The 26,175-nt window shown below is 40.2% G+C and overlaps 1 protein-coding gene across 1 annotated transcript in view; it reads right to left on the bottom strand.

The window, feature by feature from the left end:
• Positions 1-26,175, bottom strand: part of CACNA1C (calcium voltage-gated channel subunit alpha1 C) — a 752,540-nt gene that overhangs the window by 166,603 nt on the left and 559,762 nt on the right. Inside the window, exons 9-10 of the mRNA XM_027857289.1 lie at positions 9,310-9,384; positions 5,224-5,314 (exon numbers count right to left, since the gene is read on the bottom strand). Coding sequence (XP_027713090.1) covers positions 5,224-5,314; positions 9,310-9,384 — 166 coding nt within the window. The remainder of the gene's footprint in view (positions 1-5,223; positions 5,315-9,309; positions 9,385-26,175) is intronic.

The raw sequence follows: 26,175 nt of genomic DNA, 5'->3' as shown, positions 1-26,175 counted from the left end.
ACTTGACATCAGTTTTCTCATTTGTAAAATGAAGGGGTTGAACTAGACCATCTCGAGGTCTCTTCTAGTACTATGATCTATGAGCCTTTGAGCCTATAAGCTCAAGGTCTGACTGCTGTCCTGCTGTCTTTCCTTTGACCCACTTTACATGGTCCTAAGTAATAGAGTGTACTTGAGAATCCAAACATGGGGAGGCCTGGATATGCTTGTTTAAATCCTCAGAAGCAACGTCTGGTGGCACAGTGAAAAATCTAGGCCCAGGGGACAGCATCTCATAATTCAGGTGTGGTCACTGTTTCCATGATTGTGGCATTCTGAGATTGAGTGGGGACTGAGGGAAGTTTTCCTCTCTTTTTGTTTCCAGGCCAGCTTCACTCTATACTTCTCTGGGCCTCAATGCCTCAACTGTCCACTGGGGATAGAACCTCTTTCAACATTGCCAGTTGGAACCCCTTTTAAAAGATCATGGCTGACCTAAGATTGCTTCCAGCTCTAGGTCTGCAAACCCAGGAGGCTTCCTTCTCCATCATCCCCACATGTATAATGTCTTCAGAATATCACTCGCATTCATTTCCTCCTCTCCACTCACATATGGCCACCACCCTTTATAACTCTCCTGGGTTATTGTGATAGCTTCCCAGCTGTTCTCCCTAACTTTAGTCTCTTCCTTCTCCAATCCATCCTTTATAAAACTGCCAAAATAAGCTTCCTAAGACATGGTGGGTCTGACTATGTTATACTTCACTCCGAAACTTTCAGTGATTCTCCGTTTCTAATAGGATAAATGTGAACTCACTTGCTTGCCAGATGAGGCCCTTCACAGTCTTATTCCAAGCATCCTCTCCAACCTTACTTCTCAATGTTCTCCTTCTCATGAACTTTATATTATAGCTAAACTGACTATCATAATTCCATCTTGATCTCTCCTCATCCAATTGTGTTGGCTCTTCCCCATGCCTAGAACACATATCTTCCTTTGGAGAAACCATTCGCTTTCTTAGAGGTAGCTAGGTAGTACAGTGGACAGACTGCCAGGCCTGGACTCAAGAAGACCAGAGTTCAAATCGGGCCTTACTTACAAGTTATATGACCCTGAGTGAGTCACTCAACCTCTGTTTGCCTCAGTTTCCTCAACTGTAAAATGGGAATAATAATAGCTTCTACCTCACCGGGTGGGTGTGAGGATCAAATTAAAATTTATTTGTAAAGAAAAAAATAGACAGCATAGTGCTTCACACACAGAAGATGCTATATAAATGCTTATTCTCTTCCCCTCCTTTCTTCAAGGCACAGATGAGGTACAATCTCTTCTGTGAAATTTCCTTTAATTTCCCTTCTCTCTTCCAAGGGATTTCTTCCTCTTCAAATGTTCTTAGTGAACTTTGTTTAAATTTCTTCTTTGTCCTGATCATATTCTACCTTATTTCTATTCTCTCTTATTTCTTATTTCTCATCCTCTTTATTAGATTGTAAGCCCCTTGAGAGCAGGGGCTATTGCTTTTTATTCATTGTGTCCCCAGCACAGAATAAAGATCATTAGAGAGATGTGTGATTGGAAAAAGAAGGTGGGAGAGGTAGCAAAATAGCACAGTGTATAGAGCACCAGCCCTGGAGTCAGGAGGACCTGAGTTTAAATCCAGCCTTATACACTTACTAGCTGTGTGACCCTGGGCAAGTCACTTAATCTGATTGCCTCAGAAAAAAATAAAAAGTAAAAGAAGGTGGGTTGGTTCTGGAGTGAGGGATAAATGATCCTGTGAACTCCATCTTTGCTAGATCCTTACAGTCTAGAGATTGGGCCCCCAGCCGGAAGGGTGGAGCTCTTGTGCAGGATTTGTAGAAAGACATGGACAGGGGCAAGGCTAGTTTCATAGACTGCGATGAATGGGATGAATTCTACTACTGGAAGAAGTACCTGCATTGATGTCCACTTACTACGGGCAAGTCATTTAAACTCCCTAAGCCTCAGTTTCCTCAACAGTAAGGCAAGGATAATGATACCTATTGCTTTTGCCTCATATGCTTGTTATATGGTTCAAATGAAGACTTGAAGAATCCCCAGGGCCTACACAGGGGTCTTCTTATGCATAGTAGGGCTTACAAATGTTGCTAAATTTAATAAGAAGAGGCAGGGGCTCCTAGCTTACTCTTGTGAAGGAAAGAGGCGGGAATCCAAAGACCTGAGTTCTAATTCTTACTTGGAGAAGTCATTTCATTTTGCTCATCTTTAGCTGCTTTTCATTCCTACCTCTCCTTCCACCCTCTATTTCCCCATCACCAGGCTGCACTCCTAACTCTCCTGGTCTTCCTCAGAAACCTCCTCACCTTGGGAGCTCATTCTACCCCCAGACTTGACACCTCTCCCTCAAACTGTCTGGTTCTTCCTACAATTTCCATTTTAAGGAAGAGACTGGTCATATCTTCACTCCTCTCCAGACTGTATTCTTGACTTTCCCAGACCTTTTCTACAAGGCTCCTACCTCCAACCTTCATCTCTTGCCCTGCCCCTTCCTTCAGCTCCCTTTTATGAGTTGTCTTCCCTCATTAGAATGTAAGCACCTTGAAGGCAGGGACTGCCTTTCTTTCTGCTTTTATTTCTCTTTCCTATGCTTAGTACATAGTAAGCACTTCATAAATGCTTGTTGACTTGACTTGTCAAATGGTAGGGGTGCAGTAGAGGAGCTCCAAGGTGCTTTTCAATTCTGGCACAGAATGACATTGGCTCCCACCTATACCTCAGCATCTTCCTAAAGCTACAGGTTTAAGCATCCTCCCTGTTCTTATTCTACCTGTTCTGTCTTGTTCTGGACACTTGGAACATGTTTTAGGGCCCAGCATCATTTCCTTCTCCACTCCTGGAGACAGGATCTTTCCATGGAGCCTTCTGAGAATATCAGAGCAAGTGTAGCCCTTCCACTGATGAGACTGGAAGGCTTCTCAATTGGTTTTCACTGGGTAAAGGCTGCCTCCAGAAATTCAAAGACTTTGTTTTCTACTATCCCGAATGAGGGAGAGGAAGCAAACAAAATACCAGGCTACTGCTTAAAAATGTAATTAGCATGGTATTTTAGCGTTTTGACAATAATTACCTCCCTACCTTCCTCAGAAATCTGCAGTGCAGACTCCCTGGTGCCTCTGTCAGAGTGAGTGATAGTAAAAGTCCTACATGCCCAGGAGGGAGAAATCATAAGAGCTGGTCTATCCCCAGGCCTTGAGTTTCATAAGAGCTTCTCCTCATCCTCAGAAATCATCCTGGAGGCTGGCACAACAAATGCTCAGACCACCTGCAAGCTCCTCATTGGGGGACTGTCTTATGACCAAAATAACGGAGCCATTTCTGAGGGGTGAAAAGGATGCCCTTTGCTTGATGAAATCTTTAGAGACTCATCCTACATGAAACCAGGCTTCTTCAGTGCTATCTATCTAGATGTATCTCATTTCAATTCAACTAGATTCAATTCAATTAATTTCATTTCGATTCACCTACTAGTACAAGGCAGTCTATTTACGGAGCTGAAGTCTGTGATCCTTATGCCTCAAGCAAGTGTCTGCAGCAGGGGATGTTGTTTTTATTCTCCAAAGGGAAGAATTAATTTCTTCATATCTAATGTCTGACTTTAAAAAAAAACTTCTAGTAATTAGACCATTTCAATGTTCATTTCTTTGGGTCAATATTTCAGACGGTCTTACTGTTTCCATGTTCAAGATTAACATAACAAAGCTAATGGAGTTGACTCTTAATTTTTCATAAGTGGAATGAAGAGTGGATCATTTAAGGCCCTTCTCCCTATCACTGCCTGGAGCTGACCACAATGGGAGATGTGTGTGTGTGTGTGTGTGTGTGTGTGTGTGTGTAGGTCACTTATGTGTTGTGTGTTTGAGGGGGGGCTGTCTCGAGTAAGAAGCATGGTACAGTGCCACCTCCAACTTCAAAATTTACTTCCTATTTTGTTGTTGTTTGGTAGTTTCAGTCATGGCCAATGCTTCATGATTTCATTTGGGGTTTTCTTGGTAAAGATACTGGAGTGATTTGCTATTTTCCTCTCCAGCTCATCTTACAGATGAGGAAACTGAGGCAAACAGGGTTAAGAGACTTGCCCGGGGCCACACAGCTAGTAAGTGTATGAGGCCACATTTGAATGCAAGAAGATGAGTCTTCCTGATTCCAGGCCCTACTCTCTATCTATTGAGCCACATAGTTGTCCATTCCTCATATTTATTTTATGCATATTTTGTATTTACTTATGTATACATGTTGTTTGCCCTCTTAGAGTGTAAGCTCTTTGAGGGCAGGATCTGTTTTCTTTTTTTCTTTGTATCCCCTATTCAGCAACTGGCATTGGTTAGATATGTAATAAATAATGATTGCTTGATTAACCATAGCAAGAACAGTAGATGTGGAGTCAGGAGAGACCCCTGTTCAAATCCTACCTCTAACACTTCATAGCTGTGTGACCATGGGCAATTCACTTAAATTCTCTAAGCCTCAATTTCCTCAACAGTAAAACGAAGTAATGATAACTGTAGCTCTTATTTCATAGGGTTATTATGGGACTCAAATAATATAATACATATATAAAGGACTTTGAAAACCTTTGTATATTATTTTATTATTATTACATTCCAAAGTTAAACAAAGATGAGTTTTGAGTTATCTGGTGTTCACATTAACGACACTTCTTTCCTTCAGTGACACAGGTCAAGTCTTTTAATGGCCCATATCATACTTTTCTGCTTTCTTTTCAGCCCAGGTTATCCTGTCTAACAGAATTTAAAACCTGATCAGCAAGGCCTAATATCCCCTTTGTCTCATAGTCTCTTTGCTGTGGATGGTGAAAAGTTCCAGTGAGACTCTGTAAAGCTGAAGAACTCTACAATAGAGTATACTTATATTTGTTGTTTCAATGTAAGGACATGAGATCCCAAAGCACATGCTTCACAGGAAGCATGGGAATTTTTACTTGGAGCTCTACCTCAATGGTAACGTTCTTTCCCAACCCTCCCACCCCAGCCTATCAATCCATTAGGCATAACCAAAAAATCATTCCTTTCACTCTACTTATGCCATTGTCTGGTGTTTCTGCTTCTTTTTGGTGATAGACTTTTGTCTTCCCATTGTGTTGGGCCAGCTGATACCCCTTAAATACCTGATTTCAGGACCAACTTATAGAGCAATGCCCCCATCAATGCCCTAGGCCCACTGGATTTGCCATGCCTACTCACGCCAGCCTCGCTCCACAGTTCTCTCCCTCGATGTCGCCTCCAGCCACGTTTTCAGTGTTGACCGACTCTGTCTCACTTGTGGGCATGCTCACTGTAAGAGTCAAAAGGGAGAAAGCAGAAAATTGGGATAATGGGAGAAAGTTAGTTGCTGACATGCCTAATATTGAGTGACAACTGCAATGTTGATTTGCAGAAAGTGACTATGGGTAGAAGTATTGGAGTTGGCTGGACAAAGGGGTAGAATGGTAGTAGTTGCCTCTGAGGAGAATGAAATCCACTGGAATAAGTCCCAGTGTCCTGAGGTTTGAAGGGAGAGGAAAGTAGGATTTCCTAGGTTTTTGTCTTATTGCTTATCGCAGATAAGCTCTGCTGCTAGTCGATGAAAAGTGGTGAGAACTGTCTTGAAGGGTGTGAGTGGGGTGTGAGGGTAGGGAACTGGTCTTGAGAGCAATCCTCCCCCCCCACCCCCCCACCCCCCGGAAATGTTTTGAGATACATAAATGATCACCTTGAAACAAAAAAAACAGCACTGGCACACTTCAATGTAGTCTGACAAATGGATAAATTTAGCATCAAACATTGATAGCCTGTGGGACCAGTTTCCTAACTTACCATTCATAAAGAGAGAAACTTTTAGTAGATGACTTCTTTCCCCTTCATTCCTTACCATCTACCCAGCTCTCTAAGAGATGGAATTTGAGTTTGAATCTTGGCTCCTTCCTTACTCACTACACTTACTTGTATGACCTTGGGCAAATCCACTACCCACCTCATAGGTTGTGAAAGTGCTCTAGAAATGTGCTATTGTTACTGTTACTATGTTATTATTAAAACTTAAACTGGAAAGAAAGAGTTTGGTTGACCATATATTTAAGGCCTCTCTCTCTCTCTCTCTCTCTCTCCATGCCAAATTCATAGCTGTGCCTCACCAGGTGTGGCTGCTGTGAACTTTTTGGCAATGCCCACCTGTGCCAAGGTCTTCATTTGGCTCCTGTCTTCTAAATCATCACATTCCTATCATTTAGGAAGAATTTGGAGCAGGGGTTCTTAACTTGTTTGTGTGTGATGAACCTCTTTGGCAGTCTGGTGAAACCTATGGAACCTTACTCAGAATATTGTTTTAAAATGCATACAATAAAATACATAGGATTGCAAAGGAAACCGATTATATTGAAACACAGTTTTCAGAGTATCTAAAGTTCCAAGTTTATATACCTCCTAAAAATTATCCAAAGACTCCTTATGGGTCCCCAGGTTAAGAACCCTTAATCTACAGTCTGGGTCACCTTGGACTCAGTTTTACTGGGTGAACTCAAGGTATAAGCCCACTAGCTAGGCATTGTGGGAATACTTCAAGGAGTTATAAGAGTATGGGGACCGACAAAACACAACTAAACTAGAGCTTGGTGACTGCTCACCAGGTTGGGGTTCAGTAATGCTGACATATCCATCTCAACAACTTGGCTTGAGAGATAAGCATATGTTAAGTCATGTCATCATAGGCTTGTTATCTCTTCAGTATTTGGACTTCCCAAGTCAGTAGGATGTCCAGAGGGAAAGTTGCCTTTATATCTAACTGGGGGGGGGGTGCGTTTCATAGAAACCATTTCTTTTTTTCCCTTTTCAGAAGAAACATTTTGGTACTGAGGTGGGTCCTTTCTCCATTTTTGCCTCCCCTTTCCCTTTTAGTATTACATAAAAGAAAGGAAGCTTGGCTTAGTGTAAAGAACAGTATATTTGGAGGCACTGGAGCTGGGTTCAAATTCTGGCTCTGTTATTTACTACCAGTGTTATCTTAGGCAAAATACTTCAACTTTCTTGGCCTCCATTTTCTCATCCACAAAATAAGAGATTGATCTAGATCAGCAATTCTCAAATTTTTTGACCTTGGGACCCCTTTAAACTGTAAAACAATTATTGAGGATCCAAAGAGCTTTTATATGATGTGCTAAACATCTATTGAGGGGCAGTTAAGTGGCACAGTGGATAGAGCACTGGTCTTGTAGTCAGGAGGACCTGAGTTCAAATGTGGCCTCAGATACCTACTAGCCTTGGGCTAGTCACTTAATCTTGATTGCCTCTCCAATATGTATGTGTGTGTATATACATACATATATATATACACACACATACATGTATGTTTGTATGTATATATATATACATATATATGTATATATCTATTGAGATTTACCATATTAGGAATTAAAACTGATAACATTTAAAAATATTTATTTAATTCACTTAAAATGAAAACAAACTTATTACCTATTAACATAAGTAGTATTTTCAATGAAAAATATGTATTTCAAAGCAAAAAAAAAAAAACCCCAAATCCAAAATAAAACCAAAGCAACTTAGTAAGAAGTGACACTGTTTTACATATTTTTACAAATCTCTTTAGTGTTTAGCTTAGTAGAAGACAGCTGCGTTCTCATATCTTCTGAGATATGTTGTTTTGGTTGAAACACGAAGAAAATCTGTCGTCACATAGATATGTAGTTGTAAAAGGGAGGATTAACAAGATAATAATATTTTAGTATTGTCAAAGTAGTTTTGACCATGTGGACGCCCTGAAAGGATCTCAGAGACCCTCAGGGGTCCTCAGACCACACTTTGAGAATTGCTGATCCAGAGGGTGTCTAAAGACCCTTCCAGCTCTAAATCCTGTGGGTTTTGCTTTATCCTTTGTTTTTCAGATGAGGTGCCACATACAGTCTGCCCAGTTCTTCTTCTAGAACAGACTGAGTTGGGGGATAAAAACATGGATCTATCTTGTTTGCCATTCAGCCCCAGGGCCAAAACCTGGGGAGGACTATTGATTATTAGGATAATAATGACAGGAATTTCCTGGTTTCTTTTGGAGAAAGAGATATTTCAGGTAATCAAGAGAAGTCTGTGTCCAAGAGAGGAGGGAAAAACTGAATGAAAAATTCACAAATGAGTGCTCACTCTAGGAGATAGAACCCTCCTCATATTTGGAATCATTTGTGGTCAGGTTAGCTGAAAATAAACCCAGGTTTACAAGGCCATATCTCTCTCTACTTTTCCCTACACATTAACTCCTTACACTGAATCAAAAGTCAACTCCCTTGACCGAGATCATGGGAGCTGCATAGGTAGCATGAGGCATGGAGTCAGAAGGCCTAAGTTTGAGTGTTAACTTAACCACTAATTAGTCTAGTGACCAGGCAACATATTTCATGTCTCTGAGCCTCAGTTCCTAATCTGGAAAATGGGATGACAACACATTCAGTACTTACCTCACTGGATTGTTTTGAGGATCAAAAGAGAGGACAATATATGTAAAATGCTTCATAAATCTTTATATATATATATATATATGTATATATACATAATTTATACAAACATATAAATTAGCACGTCTATCAGCACAAGTTCTGAAAGAACTTTTGTTAATGAAGGGGCTAGGTTTTTGGAATGGTTTTAACATTGGGAGCTGAGAAGATGAACCTTTTTGATCTGATCAGGTTATTTGTTCCATAAACGCCAAAAAAGATGAATGTCAAAAATGAAAAGCCTTCTTGCTCTTGACCCATCATATACCTTGACATACTTTAGCCATATCTGCCTACTAGACATGTTGATGTGAAATTCTGAGGCATATAGGGGTTATACCTGCCTCTGTTTCACTTTGTTTTAAGCAAAGTCTTGTCTTTTATCTGAAATGGTAGTGAAGCATTCTTAAAAGGACAACTGGGGATGTGCATAAGGAGTAGCTATGTTATTCTTAATTTCAAAGGATTTTCTGTGCCAATTAAACCGTTACATGATCCAGGCACTGTCCAAGTGAAGAAACTGCCCTGTAATCCATGCTGGTATGGAAGTAAGACAACAACTCTTGATTGCTATGGGCCACTGGCTACACGTCTGAAGAAATTAAAAGGCCATGGATGGGCAGTGGGCCATCCCCTGAAACACATACAGGGGTACTGCAAGACAAGCCCCCAAGAGGAGCACCCTCCCATCAACACACACACACACACACACACACAGACACACAGACACACATACACACACAAAGACGTTAATTCGCACGTACACACACAGAGCACAGTGGAACATTACCATGGGTTTCTGTGGAGTGACTAAACCAAGAAAACTTCCCTTTCTTCTTATCAATCATGCCAGCCGAAGTGCTTCCTTTCACAGACAAGATGGTCATTGTCAAGGACCAGGAACAAGACATCAATAGAGAACATGCAGCCAGTGATGGGGCAAAAGAAAGAAACAAGGAACTCAGCTTTCAAATAGGACACCCATTTTCCTTTCCAAAAACAAACCAAAACAACAAATAGGCAAACAAACAAAAACCAAAGAAACAAACAAAGGAAAAAAAAACTCATTTTTTTTTCACATGAATAACAGTACAAAGAAAACAAAGAGCTTAAGGAGAGACCATCTAACTCAAGCCAAGGCCCCTGCTGGTTTGGCAGGGTCCAGTCAGCGGCTTAAAGTAATGAACTGGCTTATAAGGGAGCAAACATGCTTCAGTTCTCACTCATCTGTTTATGGAGGCTCTTTTCATGTAGCTTGGTCGATAAGGGAAATGGCTGAAAATGTGGAAACTGAACCGTGGCATCAAATTCTCCTTCTATTTCCCAAATGGTCCAATGAATGGCACTCTTTTCTCTAGATTTACATGAAACAGCAAGGTGTTGTAGAGAGACCATTGGACTTGCATTCAGAGCTATGTTCAAATTCTGACTCTGCCGTGTGATCTGAGCCTTGATTTCCCCATCTCTAGAATGCGGATGTCACTCCTCCCTCCCTACTTCACAAGTCTATGGTGAGGGTCCTGTGACATAATATATTCCATAAACCATTATGTAAATGCCAGAGATTCTTATCCTACAACTTTCACCAAAAATAATCATAGCTCACATTTATGTGGAGTGTTCCCAAAGTCTTAATGCAATTTGTGTAGGTGATGGTTTATAAAGCACTTTCTTCACACCTCTGTATTAGGAAATAACTGATATCCAAGTTGTTAAGCGGGTGCTCTTATCAAAAGCAAATGACTGTAAGGTCATAAATTTAGAATTTGAAGTAGTCTTACATTGTCTTTTATCCAGGTGTATATAAAACTGAAAATAATGATGCTTTAAAAAAAGTTTCTTTCTTTTATGGGGTGGGTAGTTAAAGTGGGGAAACCTTCAGGCAGAATCAAGGAATTCTGGATTTTAGGCATTGGCTGTAACATCTGGACACAGAAGCCTGATTTGGTTTTCTGCTGCGTTATCAGAATTCCCCTAAGGAATGACCTGATGGTGATATGGATTCTGATGATACATATCATCCAATTTGACCTACAATGAAGGCTGGCTAGAAACACTGGCAGTCAGCTATATGGTATGACATGCAGGACACTGACAATTTGCCAACCCTGAATACATCTCCCCCACCAGCTGGCTATGGTGCTCTAAATTTCCATTCTTAGAATCATTCCTTTGGCATGTCTTCAGGAGGTCCTTGTTAAAATGAAAATATTTTTCCCTAGGAGGAATACCATATTGACACACATTACACCCATTACTTTATGGATTAGTCTGTTAGATTAGCACACCTGTCACCTTGCCAGAAAAAAAGCCTTGATGGGACTGGCTACAAGATAGTGCTGTGTGTGTGTGCATGGGCGTGTGTGTGCACGTGTGCATGTGCGTGTGTGTGTGTATGTATGGGAAGTGGAGTAGGGGGGAAGGGAGATAATGTCCATGAAGCAACTCTAGCACTAGATCTGGAATTAGAAGACCTGGGTTCAAATCCCAGCCCTGTCAATTACTAGCTGGGTGAACTTGGACAAATCACTTAATCTCTCGGAGCCTCAGTTTCCTCATCTAGCAAAAGAAGACAGTAAAACTTGTACTGCTGAACTCCTGGGCTTGTAAGGATCAAACAGGATAAATGGAAAGTGCTTTGTAAATGACTTTAGACTATTAATTTTGAGTCGGCTTACAAAAGGATTAGACATAGCAGGGAGAGTTGATTCTTCAGAGGACTCTCTAGCCTCAGGGGACTGAACCATCATATTATACTCCAAGTCTGTCAATGAAATGTTATATGACCTTTTGCATGTAGTTTTTGTCCTGTCTTACTGTCAATTTCCTCATCTATAAAATGAGGGAGTTGGAATGGATGATCTACAAGGCCATCTCTAACATTTTATGATGCTATTCAATAAGGCGGAGAAAAGGACACCCTAATTGGCCTTCAAGAAGCACCTCCCTTCCTTCCACCTCTGCCACTCCCCCAGACACAGTCTGCGAGTGTCACCCAAGACTGATCCAAGAGGGAAGAGAAAGACTGAAAGCCTTAGTGGAGAAGACATTGAACTTGGAGTCAGATGACCTGAGTTCCAATTCAGGCTCTGCCCATTACAACTTGTTTAACCTCTGGCAAATCACTTAAACTTTTTGGATTTATTTTCCTTATCTGCAAAATTGCAAAGGCTCAGAAATTGGACAGGGAACTTGGAGGTCAAATTCCTGAATGGGGTCAGACTAATTGAACTCTAAGGTCTCTTCCAACACTAAAATGCTAAGATCCTATACAGGCCGGAGACTCTTCAGTGGAAGAGATGGAAAAATTTGGCAACTTCAAGTGCCAGTCTGCGGAAAACCAAGGCAAGAAGACAGAAAAGGTGCCATGGTCCACCCTTTCTCTGCTAAATGCAGTATATAAATTCAGAAACCCCAGCCTTGTGAAAATGCTTGTTCTACTTAAAGGGGTGGTTTAGCACATCTATATTATCCCATTCAGAACCAAAATATAGTGTTCACTTCAAGATATCTGCTTCCTGTAATTGATCTGGGAGAAAAGATACTGGAGAGAAAGCCTGTTTTCTTCCGTTCTAAGTCCATTGGCTCCAGGTGGAAAAGGTAGATTCAAGGTATCTTGCTGCTGCCTCTATTTTGGCCCCTGTTTAGTAGGTTACGGGAATATCTGTATTCCTAACTACTTGGTAATAGAATTTATTTATTTTTATTTTCTTGGTAATAGAATTTGAATGATTTAACCTGCACTGGGGTTGACTGACACACAACTCTTTCTTTCTTTCTTTTTTTTTCTGGTGAAGCAATTGGGGTTAAGTGACTTGCCTACAGTCACATGGCTAGTGAGTGTTATGTGTCTGAGGCTAGATTTGAACTCAGGTCCTCCTGATTCTAGGGCTGGTGCTCTATCCACTGTGCCACCTAACTGCCCCAAGACTCTTTTTCTTCATGTCATTGGTGACTGCCCCAATACTGTCTTGTGAATAACACTCATATCTCTGAAATGATGAAGTTTTCATCCCTCAAATATGTAGCATTGATAGAATAGAGTCCATGTTAAGACACTTCTCCTGGCAGCCGCTGTGATGGTACAATACCCACTATTATTGGCCCTTTCCCTGCCACAGGAGGGAAGCATACATGGTATAGTGATGGTCTGCTAGAAAGAGCACTGGACCTGGCTTTATGTGTTAATTTCACCATTTTCTACCCATATGACCCTGGGCAAGTCACACATTTTCCTAATTTGTAAAATGAAGACAGCAAAAGGAGAAAATGAATATAAGTCACTTTATAGCTGTCAAAAAGGTGAAGTAAATGTTATTGTTATGATTATGATAGTGATAATGATTCCTTCCTTCACTAAAGTCCTCAATGCTTCTTCATGGAGTGAAGGTGTCCCTGGGTTCACAGAAGCAAGTTCTGGTAGGTTAGGCTCAAGCTGAAAGGCTTCAAGTATACGTCTGTTGTCTGAGGACTAGCCTTGCTTGGCCACTAGATAATTCTTTTCTTTTTTGCTTTTTTTTTCTTTTTGGTGAGGCGATTGGGGTTAAGTGACTTGCCCATGGTTACACAGCTAATAAGTGTTAAGTGTCTGAGGCTGGATTTGAACTTAGGTCCTCCTGACTCCAAGGCCAGAGCTCTATCCACTGTACCACCTAGCTGCGCCGATAATTCATTTTTTAAGGCATCGCAACTCAGAATGCCTATTTACTGAGGTATCATCTGTGTTGGTGGGGAGCACCTAACTTTGCGACTATTCCTTGTTGCTCCTTGGGTGCAATGATGAAATCACATTGTTATCCCTTACAGCAACTGTCTCACCTGAGTTTAAGAGTTGGAATACTTTTGGGCAACTCATTTTTGATAATGTGGGATTCAGTTTCTCCATTTTCAAAATGATGATTTCTTGGCTTACTGTCAGTTCTAAACCCCTCTGATCCTTTGAGTCTATAAGATTTCTTCCACAGTTGGGCCAGAGGCCAATGAGATGGCAATTTGAGGCATGGAGTATCTGCTGTATAGACCTGCTTCAATATCACTAATATTTGAGAATTTGTGGGTTAGGTTTTGATTTATTTAGGTTTCCTGGAGCATAGAACACTTAGCTCCAAAGAGATCTGATAAATGAAATAATTAGCTAGGTAAGACTTATGTTGGAATGTCAGGAATCTTGTACTGGGAGTCAGTAGATTTAGTTAATATACTACAGTAGAAAGAACATGAGATTTGAAGGCAGAAGACCTGAGATCTTCTCCTGCCTTTGCACCTACTCCTTGTTTCTCTCTGGGTACAACAGTTCACTTTTCTCAGCCTCATTTTCCCCCATTTGTAAAATAAGGAGGCTGCTCTTCCGCAAAAAGTCACTTTGACATCTTGAGGGAATGATGGAGTAGGAAACTGCATAAGACTTTCTACCCTATCAAAAATTCTGAAAAAAAATTCTGCTAGGGAGAATCATAGGACATAACCCAGATGTGGTATCTGGCATCACTTTATAGGTTTGGGTTTGTAGGCATGACTGGCTGGTTATCTTTAATTTAGAGAATAGTTTCAAGATATTTGGGTCTACAATTTGGGTAACTGCCACCAGGTGAAGAATAGTGCCTTGGAAAATGGCTGTGTGGATCAACCCATTCTTATTCCTCTGGCTATGGCTAACTGAGATTGACCAGGATACATTGTCCTGCCACTTAAGTTATTTCTATGAAAATAAATCTCTTTATCAAAATAATAATGGCAGCTAAGTGATAGTGGATAAAACACAGAACTTGGAGTCAGGACACTCTCTAGCTATGTGATCTTGGGCAAGTCACTTAAACTTCTTCATTTCTGAGTTTCCTCATCCACAAAATGGAGATAATAATAGCACTTAATTCACAGGGTTGATGTGAAGATCAAGTGAATTAATATATGTAAAGCATTTTGCAAACCTTAAGTGCTTTAAATGCTAATTGCTATTATTATCAAAAGTCCATACTGTTAAATCCCCATTGAGTTGTGGCTATGATTTTAATATTGTCTATGGATTTGCAACTGGTGAATCTGCTGCTAGAATTGTCATTGTCAACATTCATGATCATTTAGAAATCAGTTTGAACTTATCATGTAGTTAAGAAAGGGTGAAAGGGGTTTGTCAGAGGGTGGGCCAAATCACCCACGTGATCAGACAACCAACTTCAGAAATGACCCTTGAGTGGCCTTTGGCGGAAGTTTGAAAGAGTCAGACTGACTTTGGTTTTATTAAAGAAAATGACTGCTGTTAAGGCTTCCCCAGAAATGAACTCCTTAACGGAAACATTTAACAACATCTCCTTGGGGGCTTTATATTTCATTTATTTTTTATCAGTGTATGATGATTCATACTAGAGTGACTGTGTTCCCTGTAAAACTCTCATAACTTGAGAGGGGGTGAGTTTAATAAGTGGATCACTCTAGCTGGGAGGAGATATCTTCAAGCACAATCAACTAAATATAAAATAGCTGACCATAATTCTTGTGCCCTATGGGAGAACAAAGCTCAGTGTGAGCAAAGACAAGTGAACTGAGAAGAGAAAGATACTTCTAATTATACATCCTTCTAGGTCACTTAAATTACCTGTTGACAATGCTTTCAGATTGGGGCTTTCAGATGTGTAGATCTCTATCTATTACTTTCCAATGACAGCAGGCTATGGGACACCAGCACCTAATAGCCTTTCATGTAGCTGGCCTAGAGAAATGTCAAGTTTTCATTTTGGAATGCATCTACCTGTTCTGTTTCCTGTCTGATGTCACCACCCTTTCAGCACTCTGCTGGGGAAGCAGATTGGGGGCAGTGGAAGCTGGTATGGGAGATATGTAGGAAGCCCAGCAGAGAGAAAGAATGATATGGTAGCTGATGATATTTTCCATTCATCTGGAACTTTCTTTAATTGCTAGGACTGAAGAGTATGCCATACAAGGATGAGTTGAAGGAACTGGGGAAGCTTATCTTAGAGGAGAAAAGACTCAATGGGAATTGTGCTAATTATCTTCAAATATCTGAAGGGCTAGCACATAAACAAGGTTTAGACTTGTTCTCCTTGGTACTAGAGGGCAGAACAATGAGTAATAAGAGATTTGGTCTTGATGTGTCAATTTTTCTAACAATCAGAACTGTCCCAAAGTGGAATGGGCTGCTTCAGAAGATTGAGAAATCTTTGTCACTGGACATCTTCAAGAGATATTGGGCCACTTGTAAAGAATGCTATAGAAGGGATTCCTCTTCAGGTATGAGATGGTCTTTAATAAGATTCTGTGATCCTAGAATGGCTATTCTCGGAGAAGTAACATATGGAAGAAGTAGACTAAATCTTCAACTGACCATAAACTTGAATCTCCAGACCATCTGGACCAAATCGTTCAGACTTCTGAGTACTGTTTGCAGCCTGGAAGCAAACTTTGATGTTCTGACCAGAAGACTAACTCTGCTGCCCTGTGTCCTTCATGTGTAGTACTTTTCCCTAGTCCTATTCATGGCTTAGGGCTAATGTGTAAAATGGCTCCCTACATCCTAACATAACTAATCTCAACTCCTCTGCCTTTTGAAATTTGGTTCTAACTATCTTATCCAATCTTCTTTCATGCCATTCCCAAGCATATGCCTCCTCTTCTTGTAAGGCTGGTCTTACCATTCCACAAATAGGACATAGTTATTCTGCTTGCCCTTTTGTTCTTGTTCCAATTTTTTTCCTCTGCCTAAAATGCCCTTCTTTCTCCTGTTCAATGGTCTATATCCTACTTATGTGTGTTTTTGGGTCTTTTTTAGTCTTTTCAACACAATCAGACTGTCAGTTCTTCAAAGATATAGCCCTCCTACCTTTCCCTACTGGCAAAGCAACACATTGTTGAGAAAAATAAACCCTTAATTAATATTTGTGGATTGTTTTTGAAGAAACTAAGAGAGTGTTTCCAGCAATAGTGGTAGTCATGACAATCATTTATAATTGGAAAAGAAAGGGTTACTACACTGGCCATCAGAGGACAAATCTCAACCCTCTAGATAAAACTTCTCCAGGGTGTCTCCCTTAAAAGGAAATAAGATTAATTTAGACTAACCCTAAATGTTCTTTACAAGTATACAACCAGGATATTCTTTTCTATTTTTCTATAGTTTAATTGTATCAAATATGTGGCAGACTCAAAGCCTGGAAAGGTTTGCAAGCCATATATACATATGAAACACCAATAATTCATTTAAGCAGGGAGAAAAATGACTGTAGTCCCTGAAATTGTTTTCTTCCTCTGCCTTTTCCTCTAACTCTGCCCTTCCCCATCCGCGAATTTGCATGGTAGAATAAAATAGTTTTAGAATTGAGAAACTGGGGGACTCTGAACCCCAACAGCTCTTGTCAGTTTTCCTCTAAATGGTCAGTTTAACATGCGGAAAGCAGTTTAAAACGTGAAAATTAAGCAATGAACCACATGGACTTTCTCACCTTTATTTAGGCTGTGATATATTACATAGCTCTTGGTAACCAGGAAATACAGATGGAGAAGATAGATTTATACCTGAGGGCCCTAGTTTTCTGACTCTGTGTTCCGAAAAGTTTTACTTTTAAAGAAGAAATGTCCATTTCCAAGAATAAGAGGAACAGACTTCCATATGGGAAAAAGCCACTGAAAGAATTTTCTGCCTAATTCTATTGAGTTTTTGCTTTCCTGTAGCAGAAAACCCTATGGGTTTTAAACAAACAGAACCTGTTGCTTCTCCTATGAGGAAGAAGTAGCACCCCAGCTGAGTATTCCAACATAATCCAGAAGTGGAAGCAGAGAACAGCTCCATGATCTTATGTTCACAGTAGAGCTGTACCTAGCAATGATCAGAAGTGACCATGGGACCAGCAGGGCAATATTGATCACTGGTCATAGGAAACCAACAGGAAGAACTGCCCAGCAGAGATTTTGTCCCAGGCATAGATTATACAACCAGAAGAGATTACACACTCAGCAGAGGCGAAACGATTGGGTTCCTTCCAAACAACAGTTAAAACACGAGAGATTTTAAATGATTGGGAAATAAATATAAAATGGGATTAAATATTAAGAAGCCAAACAAAGTGATCTTATTAAAAAAGGCAAAACATAAATGCAGAATGCCATCTCTGTGACTATTATTGCTGCCATAAACTGAGGGTTGGGGGTAGGGCTATGAACAACTGTCCTGAACAGCAGCCATAATCCAGAAGAGAAGGCCCAAGTGGGAGAGTTCTCAGCATGCCATGAGCTATATGTACTCCCAAGCAGAAAATTTTCCTCCATCGTTACTGCACCTCAGAGTCAGGACATCTCGGTCGTTCAAAAGCTGGGGGGATGGGAGGTATTCAGTGGCACCAAACAAACCTTTGATGCTCACCTATAGCCAGGAGAATGAGGTGGGTAGAAATAGAGGAAATATACATGACACAGGATGTAAGAGATGTCATAATTAAAGGAAGGAAAAACAAGATTTCATGATATCATTTGATGCCTAGAATGACTTTTTGTGAAAGTCAGGACAGGTATTATTATCACAATGACATGGCATCTTGAAACATCTTATGGACTCATATGGATTTGGTAAGTTTTCTGTATAGGAACTGGTTGGAATCTTACCACTTTCCAAATCAAAATATCCTTCCCTGGCAACCACTCCATCTTTGTGTTGTCTCCTATTTTGATTTAAGTTTCTTGAGAATAGGGGCTATATTTATATCTTGGCACAAAATAAGTCCTTAATAAATGTTTTCCCCTCATTCATTCATTCATTCATTCATTCATTCATTCATTCATTCATGGCATAGAATTTTGGTTATTTTACATGCATTATTTTTAGGTAAGAGGAAAATATTGTTCTAGTTGTCAAAGCCAGCCTCAGTAAGTAATATCAGGTGTTCAGGAAAAGCTGTCTACCTCCAAATTCCAAAATAATCCTCCCACCCAACCTCCTGATGCCTCAAATCAGGATATTTTTTTTTTGAGTTAAAATTTTTTTCATGTTAAAATAGACCCCCTAAGTGGAGTCACATATTCATTATACCTTAACAGGATCCTACAATCCCTAAGAACAAGTTTTAATAAGGGAAGAGCTAAAAGAACAAGACAATATTAGAAAGCATCATGGTACAGTAAAAAGGATGCTGCTCTAGAGTCAGAGTATAGCCCTGCCATTAGCTACCTGTGTGACCTTGGGCAAGTCATCTAACTTCTCTAGGCCTTAATAGTTTCATCTGTAAAATGAGGGGATTGGTCTAGAAAGATGGTCCCTAAGGTCCGTTCCTTTCAGCTCTAAGTCTATGATCCAGTGTATGTATGGTGGGGCAACAGGGAGACAGTACCTCTAACAAGGCCAAAGCTTGCAGAGAGCAAAGGCTGTAAAGACCTAACCAATGTGGCTTACTTTACAATTTTCTCACGGTCCCTCCTGCTAAATGTCCAGGAAACGAGAGAGAAGCTGCTCAGCAGATAGGGAATCTTAGCCAGAAAACTAGGATAAGAAATAGAGGGTAGGAGGAGATGCCATATTTTGGCTTCACTTCTGACCTCAGTCTCTACAGAAAAAGGATTCTTAATTGTCACAGGAAGAAGAAACTGAATTTTTTTTTACTTTAATTGACAAAAACCAAATCAAAACAATCACATGCTGTTTTGGAAGCTGCATCTGGAATTGTTATTTTAGAGTTGATAACAATTTTTAAATATGATTTAGTCCAATTCAGGCATCCTGATGTAGGAGAAAGAAGAGTAGATTAGGCATTAGAAGATTGTTGTCTTCTAGATATGGGAGCTTCAACATCCTCTTATAAAATGGAGATGATGATGATGATGATGATGATGATGATGATGACAGGAATAATAATACCAGTCACTGACTATCTTGGAGGGTCATTGTGGAGATCAAATGACATCATGCATGCAATGGAATATTCTGACTCCTAAAGTGCTATGCAAATGGATTATTGTAGACGAGGTACAGAAAGGTTCACAGAGTAACTAGCACCTTGTATGCCTCAAAGAGCCACATAAATGTGGTATTGTGATTGTTATTACAAGGATAAGTTGAAAGAATTGGGGATGTTTGACCTGGAAAAGTGAAGATGTAGGGAAAGTATCCTCAAATCCTGGGAAGATTATCATAAAAGTTTAATTTATTCTGCATGTCTTCAAATGGTAGAACTATGGTTAGAAGCTACAGGGAGAGAGGCTGGCTCAGAACCATCCTATCAATTAGAGGAGTCCAAAAATGAAACTGGCACCCTGCAAAGTAGTAGATTCTTTATCATTGGAGGTTCATTGGATCAATGGATAATTAATAATAATAACTAACAATTACATGGCACTTTAAAGTTTGCAAAATACATATTTTATCTAATTTTATCTTTACAACAACCCTGGGAGGTAGGTGTCTTTATTATCTCTACTTTATAGATAAGGAAAATGAAATAGACATAGATTAAGTGGCTTGTCTGGTAAGTAAGATATTAAGTGTCTGAGGTAGGATTTGAACTTAGGTCTTCCTGAATCCAAATTCAGTAATTGATCCACTTTACCTCCTTAAATATCACCTAGTGCAATCCTATCATTTTCTAGGTCTTTAAGATTAGTCTGGATAACTGCTTGCTGGGGTGCTGCAAAGGGAATTTATGTAGATATTTATGAGAGCTGGGTTTAAGTCCCAGCTCTGCTTCTTTCCTGTGTGACTTTAATCAAGTCACTTACCCTGATGGACCTTAGTTTCCTCATCTGTGAAATGTGGGGGTTGGACTAGATAACTTCTAAGGTCCTTTCTGAAGCTAAATCTATGATCTACAAGCTGGAGTCATTGACCTCTGAGTTGACTGTCTAGCCCTGGGATTCTATGACATCTTCAAACGTCATGAGACTAATCAATGGCAGATCTCCTGACTCAGCCTATCGTTTTTCTATTTCACCATAAATGCTGTTTCTTCGTCTACCATTCACTAAGGCTTTATCTTGTAATAGATGGTGAAATGTTGTCCTTGGTTAGAAAGGCATCAGCATGGGCTGGGAACCCTTTTTATTCAGAAGTCAGAGGGCTACCTGACTCTTAGGTCTTGCTGTGATCAGGGAGTGTGACTAAGAGATCTTTGTAGGATTGCTTCACTCTTCATTCTGTCTTAGCCCAGCAGAGCCATCCTCATCTCTGGCACCTGCTGCTCAAGGTAACCTCAGACTAATTCACACTGGCTACAACAGGTTCTAGGGACTCTACATAGGGACTGGGTGGGGGAGGTGGTCTTCCTGGGATCTGGATATCCACAATGGTAAGCTGGTGGCAAGGTGAGGAGGAGGGAGTGAGGGATATTCCTTGAACACGGGACACTATTTATCCAAAAATCTTAGACTTTTTCCAGCAGGCAAATAAATTGCAATCTTAAATTTCCAGATTGCTTCCACTAATGGCATTTATACTGAGTGAGTCACTTTAGCTCCTGAACCTCTCCAATCCCTCTTTAGGCCCCATCATTTCATGAACGAGTTTATAGGCAGCTGTCAGAATATCAATCAGCTGGCCTCCTTCTGCGGGGAGTCTTTCTTTCCTTTAATGAATCCAACTGCCTGCTGTTGTTAGTTCTCTCTCTCCCTTTCCTTCTCTGGTGAAGATGCGGTCTTTGTCCTATCTTCCTACTGTAAGCACTTGCACCTTTTAGTGGGAATGTGCTTATGTTTACAGATGTTTTCCAGGTTCTTGGGTCTGTGTAGCACACACCATTTCCTCAGGGCAAAAAACCCGGGAGACCATCCCTTCCCATTTCCTTTCCTATAATCTCCCTGCTCTACTCTCCCACTCTCAGCAAAAACAAGAAACAAAATAAACTTTCCTAGAATTAACAGGATGGATTAGTCTAATTTTTAATGTGACACCGCAGGATTTAGAGCAAGAGAGAATCATCTTCTAGTCATAGAATCATAGTTCAACCCCTTCATTTTACAATTAAGGTAGCTGAGGTTCAGCAAAATCAAGTCACTTGTCAAGAGTCATGTATCTAGTAACTGGATGAGGAAAGACTTGAACTCATATTCTTGATTCCAAGTGTAGCACTCTACCTACTGCACCACCTAGCTGACTCCAGAGGAGCATTCATGAAGAGCTGGCAGGGACCTTAAAGGCCATCAAGTCCATTTTACAGATGAAGAAACTAGAACCTAGAGGGAGTAAGGGATTTGCCTAAGCTTCATACAGCTAGTAGATAGCAGAATTAGGACTGAACTCACCACTTCTGACTAGATATCCTGTAGTTGTTTCCATTATAGCTTGCTGTTGACTAATGAGATGATGTTTTACAAATTGTTATAAATTATTACTCTGTGCTACTGTACACCTCATCACAAAATACCGTGAGAGATTAATTTATTGGCTACTTGAAGGACCCTCTTGGACTTTTGTATAATCTTTTCCTCTGACATTTACTAGCTATGGGTTTAACAACTGCCTAAGACTTATCTATCAGTGGAAAGAAGAGAAACATGAAACAATGTTATGTGATAATAATAACCAACTTGATCCTGAGGAAGAGTTGAACAAATGCCCCTCTCTCTTCTTTGTAGAGGTCAGGTACTATGAGTACGAACTTTTCATTTATAGTCATATTTGGTTGAAATGTTGGTTAATTTTCCTGAACTTTTTTTTTATTTTTTGTTACAAAGGTTAGATTGCTGGACAGGCATATATTGAGAAATGAAGGTAATATAGAAACAAAAGACAGTAATAATGTTTTTTTATAAAAAGACATCTATTAAGCAATAGATGGGTTGCTATTTGCTTTGATAGAGAGCATTCCCACACCAGGGGTTCCCTACACTGATAACATCACAAAACCTTCATGTGTTTGTGTAAGATGATAATTAATAGTGGAGGCAGGTGATTCAGTGGTTAGAGTGCTGGGTCTGGAGTCCGGAAGAGCTGAGCTCAAAATCTGGCCTGAGACACTGGCTGTGTGATTCTGGGTAAGTCATTTAACCTCTGTTTGGTTTAATCCACTGGAGAAGGAAATGGCAAACTACTCTAGTAGTTTCTTTGCCAAGAAGACCCCATGGGCAGTACTGATGTGTATGATCCACAAGGTCACAGAGAGTTAGGACGTTATTGAACAACAATAATACTGTGGCATAATATAATAATGATAAACATTAATTGATGACAATGACAACAACAGAAATGTGGCACACTCATAATGCAGTGTCCTTAAAATGAGTCTCACATTGGTGTCAACTACATATACTTTTGCAACAATGATCCTACTGTGGGCTTAATGGCCAAGATGAAGGCCTGTTCTTGTTCCCTATCACTCTCTCCTCCTATAGCACATCTGACTTTAACTAAACGAATATACTGATGATATCTTTTCCCACCCTTTACTACATTGCCTGCTTCTGAGAGGGGTGTGCTATTTCTGAGGCATCTACTAGGAAGGTAACAACAGATGAAGAGCCAGAAAAAAAGAGACCCAGACAGATGGGGCAGGCAGAAGAGAAAGTATCATTTAGGGCTTATGAAAGTGTGAGGTCATTTGTATTCAAAAGCTTTTATTACTCAGATTAGCTCATGCATTTATGTAGATGCTTCCTTCCCTAAATCAGTGTCCTTTTAAAGGCTTGGTCAGTTTCATCATTTGTCCAAAAGTATGAACAGAATGAAACGCAAGGCAAATAAATCAATTGTTGGTTATCTATAAAAATGAGAACTTGAAATAGAATGGACAAATGAAATATGGAACTCAAGTTTGCCAAATGAATCTTTTAAGATGGGACTTTCATCATGTCATTCATAATTTTCTACCAAATCAAGTATAACTGACTGTTCCTGGCTTTCAATGACCACATCCTAAATATTCTAACCATACCCTAGCTATCCATTCTTATTTCTCACTGTTGCCCAAATGAATCTATTTAATATGATCAGACTATACTATGCTTAAACTTAACACTAAGGCTGTAGGTAGTACAGTGGATAGAGTGACAGACCTGGAGTCAGGAAGTTTGAATTCTTCCTGAGTTCAAATCTGGCCTCAGATACTTACTAGCTGGGTGACAATGGGCAAGTCATTTAACTCTGTTTGCCTCAGTTTCTTTATCTGTAAAATGAGCTGGAGAAGGAAATGGCAAATCACTCCAGTATCGTTGCCAAGAAAACCCCAAATGGAGCCACAGAGAATTTGAAATGACTGAAAAACAACTGAACAGCAAAAAACTTAACCCTATCACTATGTTGCACCCTGTTCTGGGAGTGTTCTCCCTATCCCTGGCTGTTTCTCTAAATGCCAATTCTTTAAGGTCCAATTCAATTTTAACTTCTTTCGTAAAGCTTTCTTGGACACCTCCAACTACACTAATCTCTGATTACTCATAATTTGTCCCCCATAGTTTGGTACTTGATTGTACACTGTTTTATGATCTCTGAGGTAGTGATGCAGTGGGGAAAAGTCCTGGTTTGAAACAGAAGGAGGACCTGAGGTCAAATCCTGAGTCTGCCACTCAGTGGATGGGGTTAGTTTTTAGCTCCTCTGGGCCTCAGTTTTCTCACCTATAAAATGAGAGAATTGCCCTAGGGAGGCAGCAAGATGTGGTAGATAGAGTATGGAACCTGGACTCAAGACAATCTTCCTTAGACACTAACTAGCTACGTGATTCCTAGCAAGTCACTCATTGAGCCTCACTTTCTTCATCTGTAAAATGAAAGCTCTGAAATCACTGATCTTTAATGTGCTTTCTAGCTTTAAATCCATGATCCTTTGACCAGATGGCCTCTGATATCTAAACCTATGATGCTGTTTCAAGTCTCTATCTCCCTAGTAGGCTTTTTGGATGTTGGGACCAGGTCATATAACCTTTTCTTTTTCTTTTCTCCTAGGATAGTGGTAAGGGGCAGTATGGCTTAGCGGATGGAGGACCGACCTTGGAGTCAGAAAGACATAGGTTTAAGTCCTTCCTATGATACATACTGTATACGTACTTAATATTTCAGAGTCTCCAACCAATTATGTAAAACTATAAGTTGCAGAAGAAGTACCGTTCTGTATCATTGGAGAGACTTTCCCCAGCAAGAGTTCTCTATACCAATGAAATCTCAGGTCCAGACCGAAAACAAAAATTATGAATTGTACCAGCACTTAGGAAGTGTTCAATAAATACTTGTTGACTTTTCTCCAATGAAATTTCCACCAATGCAAACCAATCTGTCTTCTGGGTTTTATTTCTCCTACTCACCTTCATACACTACTGGGTTCCACACTGTTGGCACCAGGGCCTGGACACTACACTGTGGCTCAGCTCCATCAGGTGCCAGTGGCACTGCCCACTTAAAGGGCATCTTTCCTCCCTCTCAATGCTCATGGTACTTCATTTGTAAATCTCTTATCTTGTTCTTTTTTGTGTCATGGTTATTCCCATAAGTGTCATATCTCCTATAAGATAGTGGACTTCAGGGGGACAGAGACTGTGTCTTATTCTTCTCTATCTCCTCACCGATGCCTGGCATAGTATCCTGCATATTAATAACTGTTTGTTGAATGGATTTGAAGGAGTTAGGGGCCGTGCTCAGACTTGGGAGCCCAGGTGAAGGTAGATGGCAGCAATGACTCTGAAAGCCAGATTTAGAGTTAGCAATTATGGCGGTAGACACCAGAAAGTAGCAGGAAAAGCATGTGATGTAGAACTGGCGGACCTGGGTTTGAACTTTCAGTAGCTGTGTGATCCTTGGGTGAATCACTTACCCTGCTAGGTCTCAGTTTCTTTATTTGTAAAATGAGGGAAGTTGAACTATATAATTGCTATATGGACCCTTCCAGCTCTGTATCATAAAGCCAGGTATCAAGTTTAAGAAGAAAGCCATCAATTTTGAGAGAATGACAGTGATATTTCAATGCTGGGTGATATGTTTGGCTAAGCACCTTCTCACTGCAGAGTCTTCTTTTCATGATTGGGGCTGAATTAAATGTATTATTTGCCCTCCATTTTCTTCCTCCTAATCTTTGAATTTTTTCCAGTGATTTCTCAGGAGAGTTGGGCCTTCTGGAAAAGAAGGCTTATCCTCTGTTCAGAAGAGAGAACTCGTTTTTGAAGTCCTGAGAATTGGAACCAGTATATTCAATAGACATAAGCCCTTTATGCAATGACAGGATACAGCAAAGGGCATAAACTCAGAATCAGGGACCTCCACTTGCTCTAAGGTCTTAATATGTTGTTAACCCTTAGCTTCATTTCTCAGTTCTAATTCTGTTTTCTCTTTGCCAATAATCACAGCAGACACGAAAGGTTTAAAGCATGCTTTACATACATTATCTCTCATTTGACCTTCAACATAGCCTTATGAGGTGCTATAGGCACCACAGGTGTTATCATCCCCATTTACAAATGAGGAAACTGAGACAAAGAAAGGTTAAGCGAATCTGTCCATAATCACACAATTAATATGTGTCACAAGTGGGACTGAATTCAGTTATCTCCTAATTCTTGCCATTGTTACACACTACCTCTCCAAAGCAATCCCAGAGAAGTAGAAAACTGAGTATAGTTATCCTGGTCTCCTCATTGAGCCAGCAGCTAGTAGAAGGGTGGCACAGTGGGCAGAGCACCAGGAAGACCTGAGTTCAAATCAGGTCTTATTATCTGTATGACCCTGGGCAAGTCACTTAACCTCTGC

The sequence above is a fragment of the Vombatus ursinus genome, unplaced genomic scaffold (genome assembly GCF_900497805.2).
Source record: "Vombatus ursinus unplaced genomic scaffold, bare-nosed wombat genome assembly UNPS02012082.1, whole genome shotgun sequence".
In the NCBI taxonomy this organism is placed as follows: Eukaryota; Metazoa; Chordata; class Mammalia; order Diprotodontia; family Vombatidae; genus Vombatus; species Vombatus ursinus.
Note: the sequence above shows the minus strand (reverse complement) of the source record. Positions and strands in the feature narration are given on the sequence as shown.